The sequence below is a fragment of the Phasianus colchicus genome, chromosome 3 (assembly GCF_987193195.1).
Source record: "Phasianus colchicus chromosome 3, bPhaCol1.hap1.1, whole genome shotgun sequence".
NCBI lineage: Eukaryota > Metazoa > Chordata > Aves > Galliformes > Phasianidae > Phasianus > Phasianus colchicus.
In genome coordinates, this window is record NC_143438.1 from 44,618,603 (window position 1) to 44,639,103 (window position 20,501).

The window sequence follows — 20,501 nt, forward strand, 5'->3', positions numbered from 1 at the left end:
GTACTGTAAGTAATACCAGAAATCTGCAAATTTAATTCTAGAATGTAACTTTATGTTTCTCTTTAGAATTTGCATACTAAAACTCACAGAGCAGAGCAGGAAAGCATAATGAAAGGCTTTGGTGGCAACCACGCTTTCTAAATCCAACTTATAACGAGTACCAATATTCCATACCTGTCACAATCTGTGAGCATTAGAAGCCCCCAGTCCATGGTTATAGAACCATCTCACAGTCGTGGCACTTTCAACTAATGGGTCAGGCAGAAAGGCTGAATGATGCACCCCAAGAAATGGGGACGAGCAGTGAATAATCGATAGTCATGAAATTTGGGGAAGAATCGCTGCAGTTAGAAATACTCCCAGATCATTTTCATCTATGATCTACCTTTGAGCAATAAATAGCAAGCTACTCACTTGTCTCTTGGCTTCTCTTAGCTTCCTCTTAAGAGCTGTTAAAATTCTTTGCACCTCCCAGAGTCTCTCTTCTTTGGATAAGTCTTTTATCCCTGCCTGCAAGTCTCGGTGTAAACAGTTCAGTAGGAACTCCTAGAAACATTACCAAGGCAATTAGTGTCCTTAGTATATCAGAGCAGGGCGAAAAATACAGCACTGGCTTCATGACAAAAGGTGTGGAATTCTGCTTTTCAAACCACGTGGCATCCCACAACAGGACAACTGTGATACAATTACACTCTTACGAAAGTTTAGTGCTGAATTTATCAAATCCAGGACAAAACCAAACCAAACAACTGAAGTATTCACCAACCTGTCGTCTGATTTCTTCTTTGATGCTTTCCTGTGTCTCTGGTAGTGCCGGCATGGTCGCCATATTTGACCAACGAAGAGGTTTTGTTACCTGTTTTAGAGTCACATTCCCAAAGAACTCTTGAACATGCGTAAAAAATACGTACAGGACACGGTTGCTGATCTGGAAGGAAGGGTGTGGGAGATGAGAACACTGGTTAAGATGATTTCTTCACATAATCTGCACCTGTGAAGCACAGTATCTTTCTCCAGAAATGCAAGAGCAAATACATAGAATGGTTTGGGTTGGAAGGGACCATTAAGATCACCTAATTCCAACCCCTGCTATAGGCAGGGACACCTCCCTCTAGACCTCTAAACCTCCCTATCCAGCCTGGCCTTCAATGCTTTCAGGGAGGGGGCATTCACAGCCTCACTGGGGAAACCTGTTCCAGTGTCTCACCACCATCACAGTAAAGAATGTCTTTCTAATATCTAGTCTAAATCTACCCTCTGCCAGTTTAAAGCCATTTCCCCTTGTCCTGTCACTACTTGCCATTATAAAAAAAAGTCCTTCCCCAGCTTTCCTGTAGGCTCCCTTCATGTATTGGAAGGCTGCTATAAGGTCCCCCCAGAACCTTCTCTTCTCCAGGCAAAAGAGCCCCAGCTCTCTCAGCCTGTCCTCATAGGGGAAATGCTCCAGCTCTCTGACCATCTCTTTCTTTTTGCTCATGCAAAGGTGGAAGTGATAGCAATAGGTAAGCAGGAACACCAAACATACTGTGCTATGGATGGCTGCCTTCTCTCTCCTCCCAAAACTTCAGTATTTTCACCAACTTCTCTCTCAGATTTAAAACAGTTAAAAAAAATGTTTGAAAGAAACTGGTACCATATTCCTTGCTTGCTTTAAAATGAGACAGAAGCAAATATTTATTATGATGCTGTACCTTCCATTAAAATTTAAAAATGCATCCTGGAAGAAGGATTAGAATTCTGTCTCTGCCTGTAATTTACTTGCTAAAATCTATTCAACAATGAAGCATGATTGGGCCTGCATCATTTTACATTAACTGTTGCTTTTGTTTGATAGAAAACAACTGGCACAGCAAAACAGCAGAGAAGAACAGCACTTGTCTCACTAGGCCTCCTCCCAGACTCTTAATAAAGCAGTGCTTTTGTGACAGATGGACTTTCTTCTAGACCGCCCACACCCACTGCCATGTTTCCAGTGGCATGGACAGGACTGATTCTGAGCTGCATTTAATACAAAGTTGTTTATTAAGGAATTAAACAGTCCTGAAATCACCAAAATCTTCCTAGAAAATTAGTCAGCAATCTGACTGCAGATATCACAGCCATTATACCCAAGTCATCACAAGATCTGTTTGCAGCACAGGGTGCCGTGGCTTGATAGTAAAATTAAGCAACAAAATAGTCTTCACTAAGTCATCACGGTGTCAGAAACCCAGAAATTCTTCATTCACTTGAATTACCAGATTAATTCAATGTTGAATTACTTGTGCTCACAGAATAAAAAAAGCCCTGTCAGCAGTCTTTGCAGTGTTTTCATAACAGCTGATACCAGGCCCATGCTATGGAAGCTTACCTTCAGAAAGTCTTCCTCCCCCCCTTACTTCCTGTGCATTTTATGTTCCCAAAGTATAAAGAAGGGCTTTAATTCAGCTTAACTGTATAAACAGTGCCTGAGTTACACCTGCGAGAGAACTCCTATAAAGAAGCCTTTCTTGTGCTGATGCTCTGCTCTAGTATTTGTGTGGGGCACGTACCTGGACAGTAGGGCTGAGCACTATAGAAATATTCTGGATGTTCATTTTTGTTTCCAGTTCCTTTGCAATAACGTGGTCCATGTGCACGATGAGCCAAGAAATGAGGAGATGGTTACACTCGGGCAGCTCTTTCAGCAGCCTCTGGCACTCCTGGACTTTCTCAGCTTCTGTGCTCTTTCCACAAGCATCTTCAAAGCGGGGCATTAGCTCTTTGGTAAGCAAGTTTTCAGGCAGTTCTCGAAGGTACTGTTTCAGCAAACTGGCTACTGTGTTGGGCTCGTATTCTTCCAGGTTGGGAGATTCTTCTCGGTCATAGGCTGCCTTGAGCTCATCAACTTTTGACTTTATTCCTGAAAATATTTAAATAAAGAAGACAATTCTTCAACTCTATGTGCATAATAGTTATAACAGTCTTAAATCAGCTGGGCCCAACAGTTCCTTTACATCAAAGAACATGAAATAGGTGAGGAATGAGAGACTAATGTATGTTTCAGAGAATCACAGAATGGCTTGGGTTAGAAGAGACCTCAAGGATCATCAAGTTCCAACCCCCCTGCCACAGGCAGGACCACCAACCTCCAGATCTGGTACTAGACCATATTGTCCAGGGCTCCATCCAACCTGATTTTGAACAACTCCAGGGACTGAGCATCCAAGGCCTCTCCGGACAGCCTGTTCCAGGACCTCACCATTCTCTTTGTAAAGAGCTTCCCACTGACATCCAATCTAAACCTTCCCTCCTTGAGCTTAAAACCATTCCTCCTTGTGCTCTCACTGTCAACCCTCGTAAAAAGTTGATTCCTCTTGTTGTTTCTCTCCATATAACTTCTCTCAAGTAGTTCAATAACAGCCCTCAACCAAACAGCAAATATGTCCTTATCAACTCCAATACTGTGCAAGAAATTCTACACGAGCCTTCCTCTGTGAAACCAATCCCACACAATTTAGTTTCTAGGTCTCCAGCTGGAGGAATCTCACATAGCATTTTGGTTTAAGGCAACGTATGAATAAACAAGTGTTCATGTAATTATTCAGCCTTGCCAGTATTATTTGCACAGTATTTTTACAACTCAGTGACATTCAGATCTTTCATAAGTCAGAAAAGTTTCTTTCTTAAAGCTCAAATACCCATTTGACTTTCTCTGACTTACTGCACTGCCACAACTTGGCTCTGGTACAATAAACAAAGCTGGGTGCACCCAGCCCACGGTAAATGCCAGCTAAAATGTGTTCTATTTCATGTCCAGATAAGTTACTCATCACAAGTGCACTGGTACACTGTTAGGCCATTGTCTTTCAGAGCTCTCAATTTAAGTACTCTTGCACACACCAGAGGGTGCTATTGCACTGGAGAACACCTGGACAGTACAAACATCAAGAACACCTTATGGAAAACAAACCTTCTGTGAACATTCCCAATGCAGCATGTCCTGAAAAAAATGTACTGCCAGAATGGTCCCACGAGTGAGACTAAGAAACTGCTGAGCATCCCTAGCAAGTACTATCCAGACCATCAGCTTAATGAAGCCTCTAGCAATTGTCTGATTACTGCTTTGCAGTGCTGGTAATAACTTGTCCCAAGTGCTTTCCCCCAGGTTCCTTTTCTCACTTGTTTTTGCTCCCTTAAATGTGCACGCTGAAGTACTAGCTTGGGTTTCACACAGAGTTCACAAAGGGATTGTTTTGTTAAACAGGACTACAGACCACACTGCTTTATATAAGCAGGTGTTACACAATCACTGTGGTTAATCACCCTGCTGTGGCTAAGCTTAAATGTGAAACTTGCATTTTCTGCTTATTAGTGACTTTGCCCAAACAAAAGAAGCTTTTAAGAAGAAAAATATACACAAGAAAAAGCAACAGTGGGAAGCTTAAGTCGTAAAGTGGTTATTTCTCATCTTCTCTTTTGCCATCAACTAGCACAGCATTTCTTATGCAGAAGTAATAAAAATAAAAAAAATACAAGCTTGCCAATGCAGCGCATTTTATTCATACTTATGATCATCCTATCTCAGCTGGTCAATTTAAATACATCTTTACTGACTTTAAGCAGTACCATGACATGAGCAACTTTTCTGGTATTTTAGGGTTTGCTTAGCTTTAGCCACCTGATTATCTTTTCAATAATTAAAATCAAAGCAGCTTTAAATAGCATCTCTAGGTGGTTAAAGCAGTAAAACAAGAAGACAAATGCAACCTAAAGAACCTGTACATCAGTACACTCAGAATACCTGAAACTCTGTAGATGCCTTCACACTTCATGCCATACTTCTCTACATAATCTATACATTCACGGAAAACTGCAGGCAGGCGGATGCCATCATACATCATGGTCCTGTCTACTGCATCAGACAACGGAATGCCAAACACAGGTCTGTGACTTGGAACATCCATCTGAAGTATCTCCGGCTCTTGAATTGGCTTTTTCTTTTTCTTCTTCTCTTTCCACTGTTTTACAACATCTGCCGCAGTTAAGTCTTTTGACTTCTTCTCTTTGTGTTTGTCTTCCTTATGCTTGTCTTCCTTGTGTTTTTCATCTTTGGGTTTCTCTTTTATTTTAAAATCCTTTTCCTTTTTTTTGGAAAAGCTGGGTTTCTTGAAGACATGTATTCCCTTGGACCGCTTCAACTTGGAAGGACTTTCAGCTTCATCGCCAGAACTGTCCTCTTGGAAGGCAGCATAACCTTCCGCTAGAAGGCAAAGGAGGGAAAGGTAAGAGGACAACTGTAAGTTGGCTTGCTTTGTCAATATCAAGAGAAAAAGTAACATCTAAGGAGGAGAGAGAAGTTACATGGGTAAAAACATAGTGTCTGCCTCACTCTTCTTAAGGCTTTTCATAGTTGTTACACAATGAAGTGGACAAAGACTAAATCGAGATCGCAACAGTCACATCAAAGATAAGCCACACTGCTCCTGCATGATCTAAACAATTCATACTTTACATACTTACTCATAATTGCAATGTCCATCTTATGTGCTAGTTTCCCATTTAATAGTCAAGGAAATGCAAAATAAAAAGAACCGTCTCGCAACTTCTCTATGTTCCTGCAATCAACAGTATAAGAGTCGTTAAGGATCATCTACTACATACATATAAGCCTAAAAAACCTTTTCTAAAGAAGAACAAACAAAACTTCAGTCACTGAACTCTCCAACCCCATTCCAAAATGTTATGAATTTTAAGATGAGTATGAAATTAATAAAGTTACGGTCACAAACAAAATGTCAAAAAAAAAAAAAAAAAAGGTCCAAGCAAACTTACTTTTCCATCGGAAGAATTAAACAACTCCAGTAACACTACCACTATACCTGTCAGTGAAATTGTATTTTTGTCTTAAAAATTGTATGTGAGATCTCCAAACGAGTCCATGGCACAGCACGCCGTTTCAGCACCAAAACACCTAGTGTCTTTTAAAGCATCTGCACCAGCATTTTCATTAACTACGCCTCCGCAGCTGGCCCTTCCTATCCTCCAGGCAACAACAACAAGGTGGATTACAAAAGAACAGCCAAACAACAAAAAAACTCCATTAACTAAACAAAAAACCCACAACCAAAACCAACAACATAGAAACCAACGCAACTTCCAAGTGAATTCATTGCGATTTTACACGCTCTGTGCCCCAAAGAAAGCAAGCCTGAAACTTGTTCAACAAAGAAGGCATTTCACCTGCGTGTCATCTGCACCACCTAGGTCCCCCAGTGCGGTGGAAAATAAGCTCTTGCTTCAGTGTGATACCCCTGTTACACAGATGCCTTGACACTCTTCCACCACCTGTAGACAGTGCCTCTGCCTGCGTGAAGCACAGTGACAGCAAGTGCAGTTCCTGACTGAACAGACCTAGTTGGTGGAAAATTACACCCTTCCTTAAGTGATGTGAGAAAGCCTAATGGAAAGATGAGAGGTTGTATGTCTGCAGGTGAGACACTTCGTGCAAAACAACCTTTATTCACCTGTTCTAAAAGCTGCAATTAGTTTATCAGCAGAACTTCAGCACATCCAAAGAGCTCTCTATATTTTGAAGCCTTCTTATATGCTCTGTAAGTAGTATTCAATAGTTAAAAACACGAAATGTATTAAAACGTGGGACTACAATCAAATAACTACAATCACTTGACCAGCCTTCCCATCCTGAACTCTTTCCTAGGACTACCAAACACATATTCCATGGAAGAATGGAGAAAGATCTACTGGAGAACAAGCAGCAACCAGGTCTTGACCTCCCCATATCGCTGTATCACTGCTCACTCTTCTTGTAAACTAGAAATGAAAACAGGTAGGGAAATCTGCAATGCATAAGCTAAGGATTCAGTTCTGGGATAAAGACAGCACTGATGCATCAGGTGCAGGACAAAGCAGAACACCTCACCATCACTTCCTGTCAGAATGAGATGGGGCCTGCACAGATTTAAGATGGGGTTCCCAGATGTCATTTCTGAGCAGAAAGCTAAACCTTCACCAAAGGCAGCCTGGAATAATCCATCCTCAACACCTTCAATTGGGTAGCTGTACCAGTGCCCCATCTAGCAGAGTGGGGTTCCTCCCAACACACATACCATGCCCAGTGTCAGCACACACAGTGCCAGTCAGTACAAGGAGCCTGTACTTGGAGGCTGATTCCAGCAATAAGCAAAGCAGCACATTTCAACACTCCATGTTGCAAAACAAATTCTTAATGCTCTTCAAGGCCTTCAGTAACACCAGTAACAGCACGTTACTGAAACTGGTATTTCTTGACTTCATGCAAGACATGAAGCAGCAAGTCACATACAAAACCAGCCTACTTTGTCTCAGCAACATAAGTTTATAAATGTATATTAATCAGAGATTCGCTGAGAATCTCTCACTCATACCACAAGGAAGCTTCTATGTCTTCCAGAGTAGGCTAATTTTATTTAGAAGTAACCGTACTCCTGGTAATAATATTACAGCACCTCTTTCACCAGAGACACAACATACTGAAATACAAGCAACCCAAATTTATACAGAAGAAAAATAATTGAAAGCACGTGATAAATCAGGTAATTTTAAATGTGGAACGTTACATTACATCACAGAATATCCCAACTTGGAAGGGACACACAAGGATTGAGCACAACTTCCAGCTCCACAAAGGACCACCCAGAATTGTTCTCCAAACGCTCCTTGAACTCCAGCACTTGGGGCCATGCCCACCACCCACTCGTGCAGCACCTGCCCCTAACCCCCAGCTGCCCTCCCCTGACACAGCTCCATGCCCTTCCCTCCTGTCGCTGTCACACAGAACAGAGCTCAGCGCTGCCCCTCGGCTCCCTGTGAGGAGCTACAGCCACCATCAGGCCTCCCCTGAAGTCCTTTGAAGTCCTGCATCTAAGTAATTGATGAAAACCTTAAGAGAACTGGCTCTAAAATGGAGCCCTGCAGCACCCCACTAGTGACTGCCCACCAACCTGATGTAATCTCATTTACTATAACTCTCCAAGCCCAACTTGAGAGTTGGCTGGGAGTTTATTGTTACTGCAGTCATAGTCCTCCAGCTAAGGGCTTGGGGGTCTCATGGAGCCCATCATTAGTGTTGAAGACAAGTGAAAGCGTTAAATGTTTCTTATTAAAGTGATCAACAGTAATTGTTTAAATGCCAAATTACATAACCATAGCAGGTTGTGTATTGTCCAAAAAATCAAAACAGGAGGCCAGAAAAGCCACCAGGTACCCCTGCTCTTTTACATAAGTAGAATGTTCTGGGTATATCTGCAGTAATTACCATGTTTGGACTGTACAAGAGATACCAGAAGCTTTGTATTCAACTCAATCCTATATCTGACTGCTAATTACATGACATACATACAATAGGGTTAGGATGTGCTGAATGCTTTTTATGTTACAGCTGCAAGAGAAGATGTGACTACTCCTGCATTTGGCATTTATGTTGTTTTTATACTTCATCTCTAAACTCCTCTAACAAAAAATGCTTTGCATCAGTTGTACAATGTGTTATAATCTCTTGTGGAAGAGAGCAGTTACGTTGCTAGCAGTGTACAGACCTGCAGGTACTTGCTGAAGTAGCATTTCCCCTCTTCAGCTTTCAGTCTATTGCCATGAGACAAGCAGATTACACCACAAAGAAAGCCATACTGTATATAATGCTGGTCTCTCACAATTCTAAATTCAGAGGCATACATTTAGAGGCAGGAGGGCAGCATTACCAAAGTTGATTTGCAAAGAGGAAAAAAGCCCAACAGACAATGGCTTTATTTTAGAACCAACTAATACAGAATTTATCATAGAATGGCCTCGGTTGAAAAGGATCTCAAAGATCATCTAGTTTCAACCCCCCTGCCACGGGCAGGGTCACCAACCAGGCTGCCCAGAGAATCAGCAATGCAGTATTAATATTAGGCTAATGTTATTTACAAGAGAAAAAATAAAGTATCAGCTTTCTTAAAACCTGTAGGAACTTTGGTTGTTAGTTTTGACTAGAGGATAACATGGTTTTGAGTTACAGTACCCTTCAGACACAAGCCTTCTAAACTGTGGTAGAAGCAACAATTCCTGCAATCCAGGAATGCTTATTACAAATGGTCATCATACTCATTACAAAAAGCCATAATATTGTGTGCTGTCTCATTGGTATTTGGTATTCCCAGTTTCACTTCTAGGAATTAGTGAGGCACAAAGGCATCCACAACATCCAGCATTTGGGCCATGTACAAGGACAATATAAAACATGGAAAAATATTGTAAAGCTTTGTCAAAAAAAACAAAACAACTCAACTGGGTGGCTGTGATACTTAGGTTTTAGAGGGTTGGAACTGGATTGGAGAAAACTGCATGATTAGACTGAACTAAGAAGCTAATGAAAGAAAGGATGCAAGTTATTAGTCCTCAATGAGTGGTACAGTGTGCATATGAAAGCTTAAAATAGTAATTAATAACAAACACTGACCACACAAGGCATGAAAAAAGAAACAAGTTAAATGTTGTTTAAACTAACTCTTTCAAATTTAAAAGCGTAAAATTCAGGTCAAACTTAGAGCTTTACTTTAGCAAGTGTTACAGCTAAAATTTCAAATAGCATCTATTAGGAAATACAGTTGAAAATCTCTACTCAGGATCTGAACTGATAATGCTATAGGACTATCATGCCAGGTGATCACCAACACACTGCTAAAGGCTTTACATAAATACGTTTATCAGCAATTCTGGGCATGTGCTTGGTGCCTGTACAACAGCAAAAAAGTCCTTTTCATCAAGAGAAACAGGTATTGCACAAAGTGTGTGTTGTATAAGTTGACTTCCTTCACACCTAAACAGGTTTAAAGAGAAAGAAATCACAACAATAACAGAAAAAACAATACTGGGAATACCAGGCAATTTTGAGAAAGACAGACAGAAAAAGGACTTAAGCATGAAATAAGAAGTCTCCTACTCACTTCTTTTTTCTTTCTTTTTAAATTTTCCTTTCTTCTTCCCATGCTCCTTTTCATCATCAGATACTATATCTGGAGGCTCATGCAAGCTGTCATGAGGTGGCGAAGGCTCACCAGTACGGTACAACCCAGGGAATTTTGTAGGGCTGATCTCTTCAGAGCTGGGAGTACGAGCAAGACCCCCACTGTGTTCTACCCGACGGTGTTCACTGGGGCTGCTGGTGGGAGGCAGGAAGCACTCGGTCATTCTGATTCCCTGATATCAAAGTGAAATCTTCTGCTACCTGTCCATCACACCTGTAGCAGGAAAAAAAAAACCAAAAAAACCATGAAAAAAATGTTAACAGTCATTTTCAAAGCACTTTGTTTAGAGCTCTGTCTTGGAAATGTAACAAACATCAATGCCTTTTACAAGGAACGCTCCACCTGATGACATGAGGCAATAATAAAACAGAGCAGGCCCTAAGCTTAGTGCTTGTAGAATCTGGCCATTAGCTGCCAAGCCATGCTAACACAATAGGAGAGCTGTTATTTCAGCCAGCTTTGCTTTACACCATGCCAAACATTACGTATTAAGTATCAGAATATGGATTCTACATGTAGAGAAATTCTTACAAAATTCAGAGGCAGCTTGCATGTTATGAAACAGCTAACCTTGAATCTTTGAAATAAAATAGGATTGTTTGGAAGCTCAGAGTATCTGTGAGGCCTGCATTTGCACCAAGACCACTTTCATCTTTCTCAAGCATATTTTATAGATGCAAATATGAACTTGCCTAACCTGTTGCAGTAAGAGAGGGGGAAAAAAAAAAGTCCTGAAATCAAATAGAAAGGAAAACAATCATTTTTGAAGCTGCCAGCTCCATAACCTGGTTGTCTGTGCAGCCATACAAAATGCCATAGCAACAACAAGGCTGAGATTAGGAGAGACAAAGGGATCAAGGTGACTGTGTAGCCACTGCCTCAAACAGAATTAAAACACGTTAAGATTCCACATCAGACCTGTCTCCATGAGAATTATTACTGTAACAACACATCCAGAAACAACAGCTCAGGCTTCTGCACTAGCCATTAGACTCTGCAGTCATCTCTCGTACTCCTGCTGTTTAATGTAGACATGCTGAGTAAACATCAGTCAACACTTTGCTAAGGAAGACAAACAATCACTGATACCCAGTATTTTATAAAACCCATACTTAGAAAAACAGGATACTTACTGGCTAAGCAGGAACTCCTGACACATCACACACACTGGACTAACTTGTAGCAGAAAGCCTCTTTTAAAGAGAACCGCATTAACACGAGACAGAGCCTTTTTCTTTTCTGACATGCTTCTTGGGTATTTTCATATTTTTCATGGATACTGAATATTGCACTGCTGTACTAATTTGATACCGTGTTTAACAGGTAAGAATACGTTTTAGGAGAAATATCTTAGCCTCTACAGCTTCAGACTTAGACATACCAAAAGACCTTCAACTACAGAAGCGCGTTCAGTACTACCAGCAACAGACTGGCAATACTGTTGTATCTCATTCGAGTATCAGATCTGCGAAATTTGTTTACACCACTTGTTTTTAACCCCAAAAAACCCTACAAGCCCAAGACCAGAGCTGAAAGGAGCCCTACCAAAATCTACTGTTAACAGCGGACAGCACTTCAACAGCAGCTCAGGGACATAAATTAGAAACATATATTTTATTTATAGCAAATAGGGTAGACCACACCTACAAATGGGTCTGTGCTTAACATGGGCAAGGGTTGTAAGTGCAAAGAGTCCCTGATCAGGAGTTGGATGAGACAATCTGTAAAGGTCCTTTCCAACTCATACAACGTCACTGTAAAGGCACACACAGCAACCTGGAAAACATGTCAGAATTAGCCCACCTGTTACACAGCACTCTGCAGTTGTGTTTTCCTCAGTTACTCAGCTCCTGGGGGCTTATTTACAGATTGGCAGAATAAGGACAAACATAATATGGAATGGTGTTTTGCCAGGATAATAATCTAGAAGTGTCCAGCTAAGTGGCTTTTGTTGTTGCTTTTGAATTGTTTCTAAACTCTCATCTTTCAACTGTCTGTATGCAGACCAGAGTGAAAGATTAATTACATATGAAGAGAAGTACCTCGCTGCAGGAGATCATTCACAGAGTGCTTATGGAAATCAACAGTTCCTCAGATAAGAACTCAGATAGGGCACAGTAAGGCACGGGGTTAAGATAAGAAACAAAGCAGTCACGAGATCTTTTATATGATTCATTCTTTATTTCTGCTAGAGTAGAGACACTAAGAAAAAATAACAATGTATATTTATAAATGCAAAATTACAATGCACCTGTGTTTGTTTCGTATGTTTTGTTTGTTTTACAGCCTTAAGAAGGCATTACTCTCCTATACCATAACTTCCCAGGCCTTGAAATAAAGGAGAAACTCCAACGCGCTCAAACTACACCATGGCTTATCAGAAGCAGATCCTTAGGCCTGGGATCCTTAGGCCACAAACATCTCTTCCACTCCCACTAATGGATGTTCACGCACTATTACTGCACAGATCTGTGCCTCTCCTCTGGCTTTTACAAATATTTGCTGACAGCAAGACATGGCGTGACTGAAAAATCGCGGATCTTCTCTGCATTTTGAGAAGGAATGCTCCTAATGGGCTGATTCTCCTGCCAAGCTCTCTCTCACACTTGACCCCTTCCTCCCAGTCTGTGACTGCTCCAGTCCGAGCCTGCTGCTCTTTGCTTCCAGTTCCTTCTTTTCTCACTCAGTCACAAGGTTTAACAGCCCGCTGCTGACACATGAACACTCCTCCTTCCTGCTCTGCAACTGCAGTAGATCTGTGTCACCAGACCCCTTTATAGCATAGATCAGCTCGCTACCTGCTCCAGCAGGTTCCTTCTGCTGAGCTGGCCGGTGGAAGAGCTCAAAACAAGCTCTGTAGACAGAAAGCAGAGGAGCAGCAGAACCATGGTGTCACAAAGGCAACCTCCCCTCTTTGCACAGTTCATGTTTGTGATGCTGCGGGCACAGCTTCATGACCCAAATTTCACCTCATTCTTGCTATTTTCCTCATAACTACAAGCTTCGATTTCTTTACCACTCACTGCTGGTACTCCCACAGTTCCAGTCTGATTTCTTTTTCATCCTTAGCACGTCACGACACAGCATGGTTTGGCGTCTGTGACCCACACTTCTTGAATAGTCTCAACCACTTCTCTCCCTTGATTTTCACTCGGTCAGTTCAGGCTGCTTGCTTGCAGATACAGTTCTTCCTCTTCCTCCTCCTTTTCTCATTAGCTACTGGTTCCCATTTCCTCCAAGATATTCTTCTCTGCTGCAGTCATTTGTTTCCTCCTAACTACTGACCTTCTCACCTCATCTTCATTCCTCCCACCAGCCTTCAGTCTCTCTCCCAAGTAATGCAAGAAATTATCATCTTCCCTACCTCCCTTCCCACAGCAGGCTCCCACCAGCTCCTGCTTGCTAGATATTTGATTCTTTTTCCAGAGGAAGCCAAAAAATTGTTATATGACAACAGCAGAGAACTTTTCCCAGTCCAAGTGCCTGCTCAGACACAGCTACTCTTGTCAGTATCCCAAAATGCAGTTTCAGGAAGCATCTTCCTGCTCAGCACGAATCTGAATATTCATCACTGCACGTGAAAACAAAAAGCTGTTACTGAACATGGGCAGAATTGTGACCTTTCCTCTGTTCCCCAGAGAAGTGTCAAATCCAAATTAAAAAGGGTTTTAAGCCTGGGAGGCAAAAGGTATATCCTTAACACAAGGACTCCATCATCTTTCAAGACCACAAAGACAGGAATGTGGGTTAGGGAGAAAAAGAGAGATGCCTACAGTGCTAAATCAGCCTTGTTCTTGAAAATAGGTCAATTCTCTTCTAAAATAAAATAAAATAATCAGCCCGAGCTATGTACCTAGGAAGAAAAACAATGTTAAACAAGTGAAGTTTGAGAAATCCATAGAAAAAAAAACAAATAGAGAAAGATGTAACAGGCAACTTTAATACAATCTCACTTGTTACAGTGTGGCATAAAAAAATGGCATTAACACATTAAAGAGAGGCAGAGTTAGAAGACCAAACTCACAGCTCTTTCATGCAGTATAAAAGGCACCATTATTTCAATTTTGATCCAAGTCCACATTGAGACTTTGTGCCCCATAACCAATTACAATAGCTGAAGTAAATTAAAGCAGGTGATTGCATGCACAGATGCTGTTTTGTAAAATTACTGAGCAGAATAAAGGGAATTCCACTGGGAATTCTGCTGCAATAAGAATTATGTAAGACCACATCTGAAGCGGGTGTCCCCCAGGTCATCCCATGTCCCTGCACACAGCTATACTGAGAGATCTGGATGATGCGCTGAAAATAGTGCCAAGAAGTCAGCAATCAGAGGAGGGAGGTCAGGCATGAACACTCATTCAGCTGTCAAAATGCACTGTCACAGCTACACAAAAGCAAGATCCACAACACCGCAGCGCCTTATTATCTGTCTTCAGCCCAAAAGATGTGGCCATATGTGACAAAGTGATGTGATCCAAAGACGTGCAGCATGCTGCACTGGGGCAATAAGCAATGTTCCATTTTGGAAAGCAGTGAGCCAGAAAAGAAGAAAAACTACCAGTTGTGGTCAAAGCACTTCAGAAACAAAGATGACTTGGAGACAAGATGACAGAGTACTAAGTTACTGCAGTTCATGCTGTCACATAGCAAACTGATATCTATTTTATTTAACGAACAGTGCCCTTTTCTTTGCTGAACAGTGCATGGCCACAAGAAGAGAGAGGGAAGTGCATCACATAGACAGGTAGAGCAAGTTTAATATTTCCCAAGTTGGAGTAACCACAAAAACAGCATTAAGCAACTCTCTCATGAGTCATTTACCTACCATGTCTGGGATTAATTAAAGCTTCAAGAAGGGTCTTTAGTTTGGATGTTGGGTTTTTTTTGTAGAATATCATTCAACTCCTAAACCTACAAGTACTTTACAAGATATATGGTACTATAAGAATGATAAAAAATTTAATTTAAGAGTTTTTAATCACGTAATTCAAGTACACAAGGGCAAGCTATTTTTTCCAAAACCAACGCCAGCATGAGAACAGCTCTAAAAGCAATATAAATAGATGTACGCATTTTCTCATTTAACTGCATTCTGCTGTGATCACAGTACCATGCAAAGCATCTCAAATTCTGCTCTGAGAGTCCATGCCAGCTCCAAGGTGGTGACATATAAACACATTAGCTGTCCCAGAGAGCTACAACACATCCACATTTGAATGGACCTCTGCAGGACCAGCTCACATTCCAAATATATAGCAGTATCCGAGTTACTCCCTTTTAGCGAGAGTATTCCAGTCCTTCTTTACTCCATTCATTAGGGAGACAACCTGAAAATAAACACTAAAGTAAATAAAGCAATATCCTAGACATTTCAGAAACATCAGAAACGTGGTTTCTCATCACACGATGATGAAATCTCCAGATATGTGGTAACATATACCCTTTAGTTTAGTTCACTTCAGGAAAAGCAGTATGATAGCCTCTAGCCTACTAATTCTGTAGACCTCATCAGGATGCAATTTACAGGCTATTTTCAATATCTGTCTTGGGAACAACAAATCTTGAGATCCCTGGGGGAGAATTAAGTGCTTTCCTACAAAGAGTGCCCCTAAAAAGAAAGAGCATAACTGCATAAGGAAAAGCACCCTGATCACTCTGTGATTCTGCCTTCTGCCTTGGCCAGGAATAAGGAATATTCCCTGCAGCCACACGGCCTGTTCTGTTCTACCACCCTCCTTCCCTGCTGCAGCCTACCGTGACATGTACATCCAACTGCCTGTTCCACAGCCAGCTAAAGCAGGTAGGCCAGGGGGAAAACCTAGGCATAGAATGCAACAATCAAAGCCATTCACAGAAACAACATGAACCACAAGAAACTCCCTCACTCATTTCCACTCTTCATGGGTCCCTTATAGAAACATAGAATTGTTTGAGTGGAGAAGGGACTTTTAAAGGTTATGTAGTCCAGCTCCCCTGCAATGAACAGTGATACAGCAGATCAGGTTGCTCAGAGCCACATCCAGCCTGAGCTTGCGTGTCTCCAGGGTTGGAGCATCCACCACCTCTCTGGGCAGCCTGTTCCAGTACCTCATCACCCTTACATCAAAAAATGTCTTCCTTACATCCAATCTAAACTTCCTCTCTTTTAGCTTGAAACCATTTCTCCTTGTCCTATCACAACAGACACTGCTAAAGAGTCTGTCCCTTTCCCTCTTACAGCCTCCCTTTAGATAATGAAAGGCCACTACCAGGCTCCCCAGAGCCTTCTCTTCTCCAGGCTGAACAGCCTCAGCTCTCTCAGCCTGTCCTCATAGAAGAGGCGTTCCATCCCTTACATCATTTTGTGGCCCTTTTCTGGACACCCTCCAACAGGTCTATGTCTCTCTTGTACTGAGGACTCCACATCTGGACGCAACACTCCAGGTAAGGCCTCACCAGCACTGAGTGAAAGGGCAGGATCACCTCTCTAGACCTGCTGGCCGCACTTCCTTGAATGCAGTCCAGGGTATGGTTGGCAGTGAGGGCACACTGCTGGTTTATGTCCACCTTCCCATCCACCATTAACCCCAGGTCCCTCTTGGCAGGCCCTTCCCCATGTCAGAATATATTGTTATGAGTGGAATGTTATATTATAATCACAGCTACATGTAAGAGGCACCCTTGGAAATAACTGGCAAGTGAAAGTGCTGCTGTTTAATTTTTCTGCATAGTGTTTCCATGAAGTTACAAGCAGGTCTGGACTCAGCCTCATGAGGCAGACAGGTGCTGTAACCAGGCCATGCTTTTGCAGAGTATCTTGACTAGTTGGATACCTCCATCACAACTGCTGCTGCCCACACAGAGAATAATTCTTCACTTTTCAAACTTCTTGGAAGACTGCTGGTTCAGCGTTTGGGATTTTTCAATCCTTCTGCATATCCCGTTCCCAGTTCCCATGGTGTTGCTGCCACAAAATAACCCAATCCCAGCACCTCCCTCGTCTTGCTCAAACCCAGCATACTAATTGCCCATCCCACGCTTTTGCGTCTCCGCTTCCCAGGCTGAGCTACACCTTGTCTCTCTCACAACCTCCCTCTCACCACCCAGGTGTTCAGCAGTGAGACCATGCAACTTCAGTTTCACCACTCCACTTCACACCCAGTGCCTCACCTAATCTCAGCTCCTGGCTGCTCACTGTTTCTCAGGTTTTCCCTTGCCACCTTCTGTTTCTCCCACATTGAATTCTAAGTACGGCTTCTGAGAAGTACAGTCCACCCATGTGCAAGGAAACATGGGAGGTCATCTCTTGTAAGACTTAAGTTGTCCCCTTAAAATATGGATGGCATTAACAGGGCTAGCCTGATTACTGAAATCTTTGTTCATTACAGAAATGGGATTTTTCTTCCTTACCAGCTTAATTCTCAGAAACAGCTTGAAGAATCTGATTTGTGCTTTTTAGATTTAGAACAAGAAGTTTTACTTTTACCACATAACAGATAAAGAAAAATGTAGTAAAAAGTTGTGAGTTTTTGGTTTGTTTTTTTTTTCCATAGAATCACAGAATGGCCTGGGTTGAAAAAGACCACAATGATCATCTTGTTTCAACCCCCCTGCTATGTGCAGAGTCGCCAACCACCAGACCAGGCTGCCCAGAGCCACATCCAGCCTGGTATCGAATGCCTCCAGGGATGGGGCATCCACAACCTCCTTGGACAACCTGTTCCAGTGTGTCACCACCCTGAAATGTAAACAGTTTCAACAAATATGGGATTACCTCAGGTTTTGTTTGCCCTCGGGACTATATACAAGTTTTATACAATTCTCATCTCACCTCTTTTGAAGAGCTATCTAATCTCTGGTCACCAAAGGAATGCAGCCAGTCACACAGCATGACCTAGAAATTTTAAACTAATTTTTATACTTCTACCAGGCGCTGGACCAAGATGACAAATTGCTTTTATTACAGAGATTTCAGCTACTGCACTCACTCACTCACTCACACTCTGCTCCCCCAGCTCAGACAACTCCAGGACAGCAGTGCACTTAGTGGAATCTGTTTAAAAAACAAAAACAAAACCACTGACTGGTTGAACTACTATAAGTGCCAAGAGTCCGTTTTTTTTCTTGTTTTTATTTTAAAGTGTGCATTAGATAGCACGTGCTAAAATACTCCACATGACAAGTCTAACCAGGAAGTATTAAAGCTTTGGCTTTAACCCCAATAACACGTTTGGGACATGCCTGCACACCAGCAATCTGTGCTAAAATGCTGGCATAGCTGTGACAACAGTAACTTGCCAGCAATAGGGATGCAACAGCATCTCCGCAGAAGCCCTGGGAATGTACTCAGTCTAACGTACAGGCAGACAACACAGAAACCCAACACCACCATCCTCTTTATCCAGGCCAATTACAAGGAAACCAGAACAGCTATGCTCCCCTACTCACACCTCATGATTTGCAGCTGCTGGTTTGTCCTTCAAAACCTATTGTGCTACGCATACTAGCGCGCTCACTTTGGTAAAGTCTAGTTACACATTATCAGCAACAGAAATCTGCTTAACATGTAAAGGAAACAACAACAAACACATGCGCTACATGAGTTCAAGCCAGCACTTCTTAATCCATTACTGAGATACGATCTTTTAGACTGGATGTAGAAATACCAGAAGTACCGTGCTTCATCACTGAATTAGCTGAATTTTGATCACTGCTTTATTCTCATAATTTTCAAACAGTATTATGTTCATTTTAAAACAGTCACTTCACAGTCTTGAACTGGAAGGTTGGTGTTAATGTTATCTCAACAAAGATACCTGGAATGGCTGCCCACAGATGTGGTGGATGCCCTTGGGGACTTTCAAGGTGAAGCTGGATCAGGCTCTGGCAACCTGATGTAGCTGTGGTGTCCCTGTTCACTGCAGGGGAGCTGGACTAGATGGCCTTCAGAAGTCCCTTCCAACCCTAAGGATTCTATGTTTCTATATGGACTATTCAACTCTAAGGCCTACAGTTCCCAGAAATAAACATTTGCTGGAAGTAAAAATAATGCCATACAAAACTTTACGGTTAAAACCATGAAAATTAAGATTTTTGAGTTTTATATTCCCTTTTTGCCACCACGTACTTAACAGACAAAAAGTTCTGCAAATTACAAGCTGTTGCTTGAACTGACAACCCTATAACATAAGGAGAAACTAAAAACAGCTTTACTTGGATGTCTTTACAGTGCGACACATGACACAGATGATCAGTTTCCATGGATTATTTCTTTCAAGTTTAAAACTTTGCACAGTGCAATAAAATGCAGGCAAATCATACCAATGGTGAACACCAAAATAGAAGTGGCTGAGACAGAGCTCATTCTGCACTGGCAACAGAAGGGAAAAACAAAGGAAGACTTTGATCTAGAGAAACTGCTCATATAACAGGTTCTCTGACCATTTTTAATGATTATTTACTAATTCTGTCTCAGCCAAAATCAAAGATGTTGTAGAAGAGTCTTGTATAGTATCAAGCTAACACAGGTGGCTACCAACCTTGAAACCAAAGAAGGAAAAAGCTCCCATCCTGCCTTCACCAGGCATTTTATTAGGTCCACAATAAGTAAAATCCACGCTAAGACTGGACTGCACTCAAATGCTTTCCTAACTGAACCGTAATAGACAGGAGTGACATTTTTCTGTCACAGCAGTTTTAGCAAAGTCTTACTTTAGATGCATTTTAACACACCAAAAGATTTTTTGTCTGGTCTAGCTCATTTCATTTGGAGATCCATTTCGAGTCATACCAAAAGAGTAATGGTTTCACTGGCCCATATTATATCTATAGGAGTAACACCTGTTGGAATAGACGCTGATGCATATCAAACCAACGCTATGTGCAAAAGGATTTTTGTTTTAGTACAATAATTTTTATGACTTTCTCCACAAAAATCAAGACCATATGATCACCTCTGTTCAGGCACATTCCCAGTAAGGTCAATGACAACTCTTCATCAATATCACATGAAGCACTTGGCCTTTATGCAAATTTATAAATGGTGTTATTTTGTTCAGTATATCTGGAGCTGGGAGTTTGCCACCTCTGCCCTAGATTCACTCAACACCCAAGGGGAAAGTCAGTGTAAATATGTACAAACTTAGATTATCATAATCAACATTACCACCTCCAGGACTGAGATGTTGCAAAATGCCACACTTGAGCACTGAAACACCCACAAGCACATACAGGGCAAGGAGGCTGTAAGACAGGAATTGCCCCCCGCAGCCAGCTGCCACCCAAGGGGCTCTCCCAACCAATGTTCCCAGCAGCCACAAGTCTGCCCTCCTGAAAGCCAAGGTGGCAGTTTTGCTGATCCCCCTCCTGACTTCATGAAGAACAGAGAACTCTTATCATTTCATGGTTGCTATACCCACCAGCTCTCAACCACATCTCCCACCAGTCTCTCTGTTCAAAAACAGCGGGTCTAGTGGGGAGCCTCCTCTGGCAGGC

At 41.9% G+C, this 20,501-nt stretch overlaps 1 protein-coding gene across 2 annotated transcripts in view; it reads right to left on the bottom strand.

The window, feature by feature from the left end:
- The window catches only part of RALBP1 (ralA binding protein 1), a 30,267-nt gene that overhangs the window by 4,103 nt on the left and 5,663 nt on the right, over positions 1 to 20,501 (bottom strand). For both annotated transcript variants that reach the window (XM_031588966.2, XM_031588967.2), the window contains exons 2-6: positions 9,945 to 10,238; positions 4,763 to 5,221; positions 2,532 to 2,881; positions 767 to 928; positions 415 to 546 (exon numbers count right to left, since the gene is read on the bottom strand). In XM_031588966.2, coding sequence (XP_031444826.1) covers positions 415 to 546; positions 767 to 928; positions 2,532 to 2,881; positions 4,763 to 5,221; positions 9,945 to 10,188 — 1,347 coding nt within the window. In that variant the 5' untranslated portion in view covers positions 10,189 to 10,238. The remainder of the gene's footprint in view (positions 1 to 414; positions 547 to 766; positions 929 to 2,531; positions 2,882 to 4,762; positions 5,222 to 9,944; positions 10,239 to 20,501) is intronic.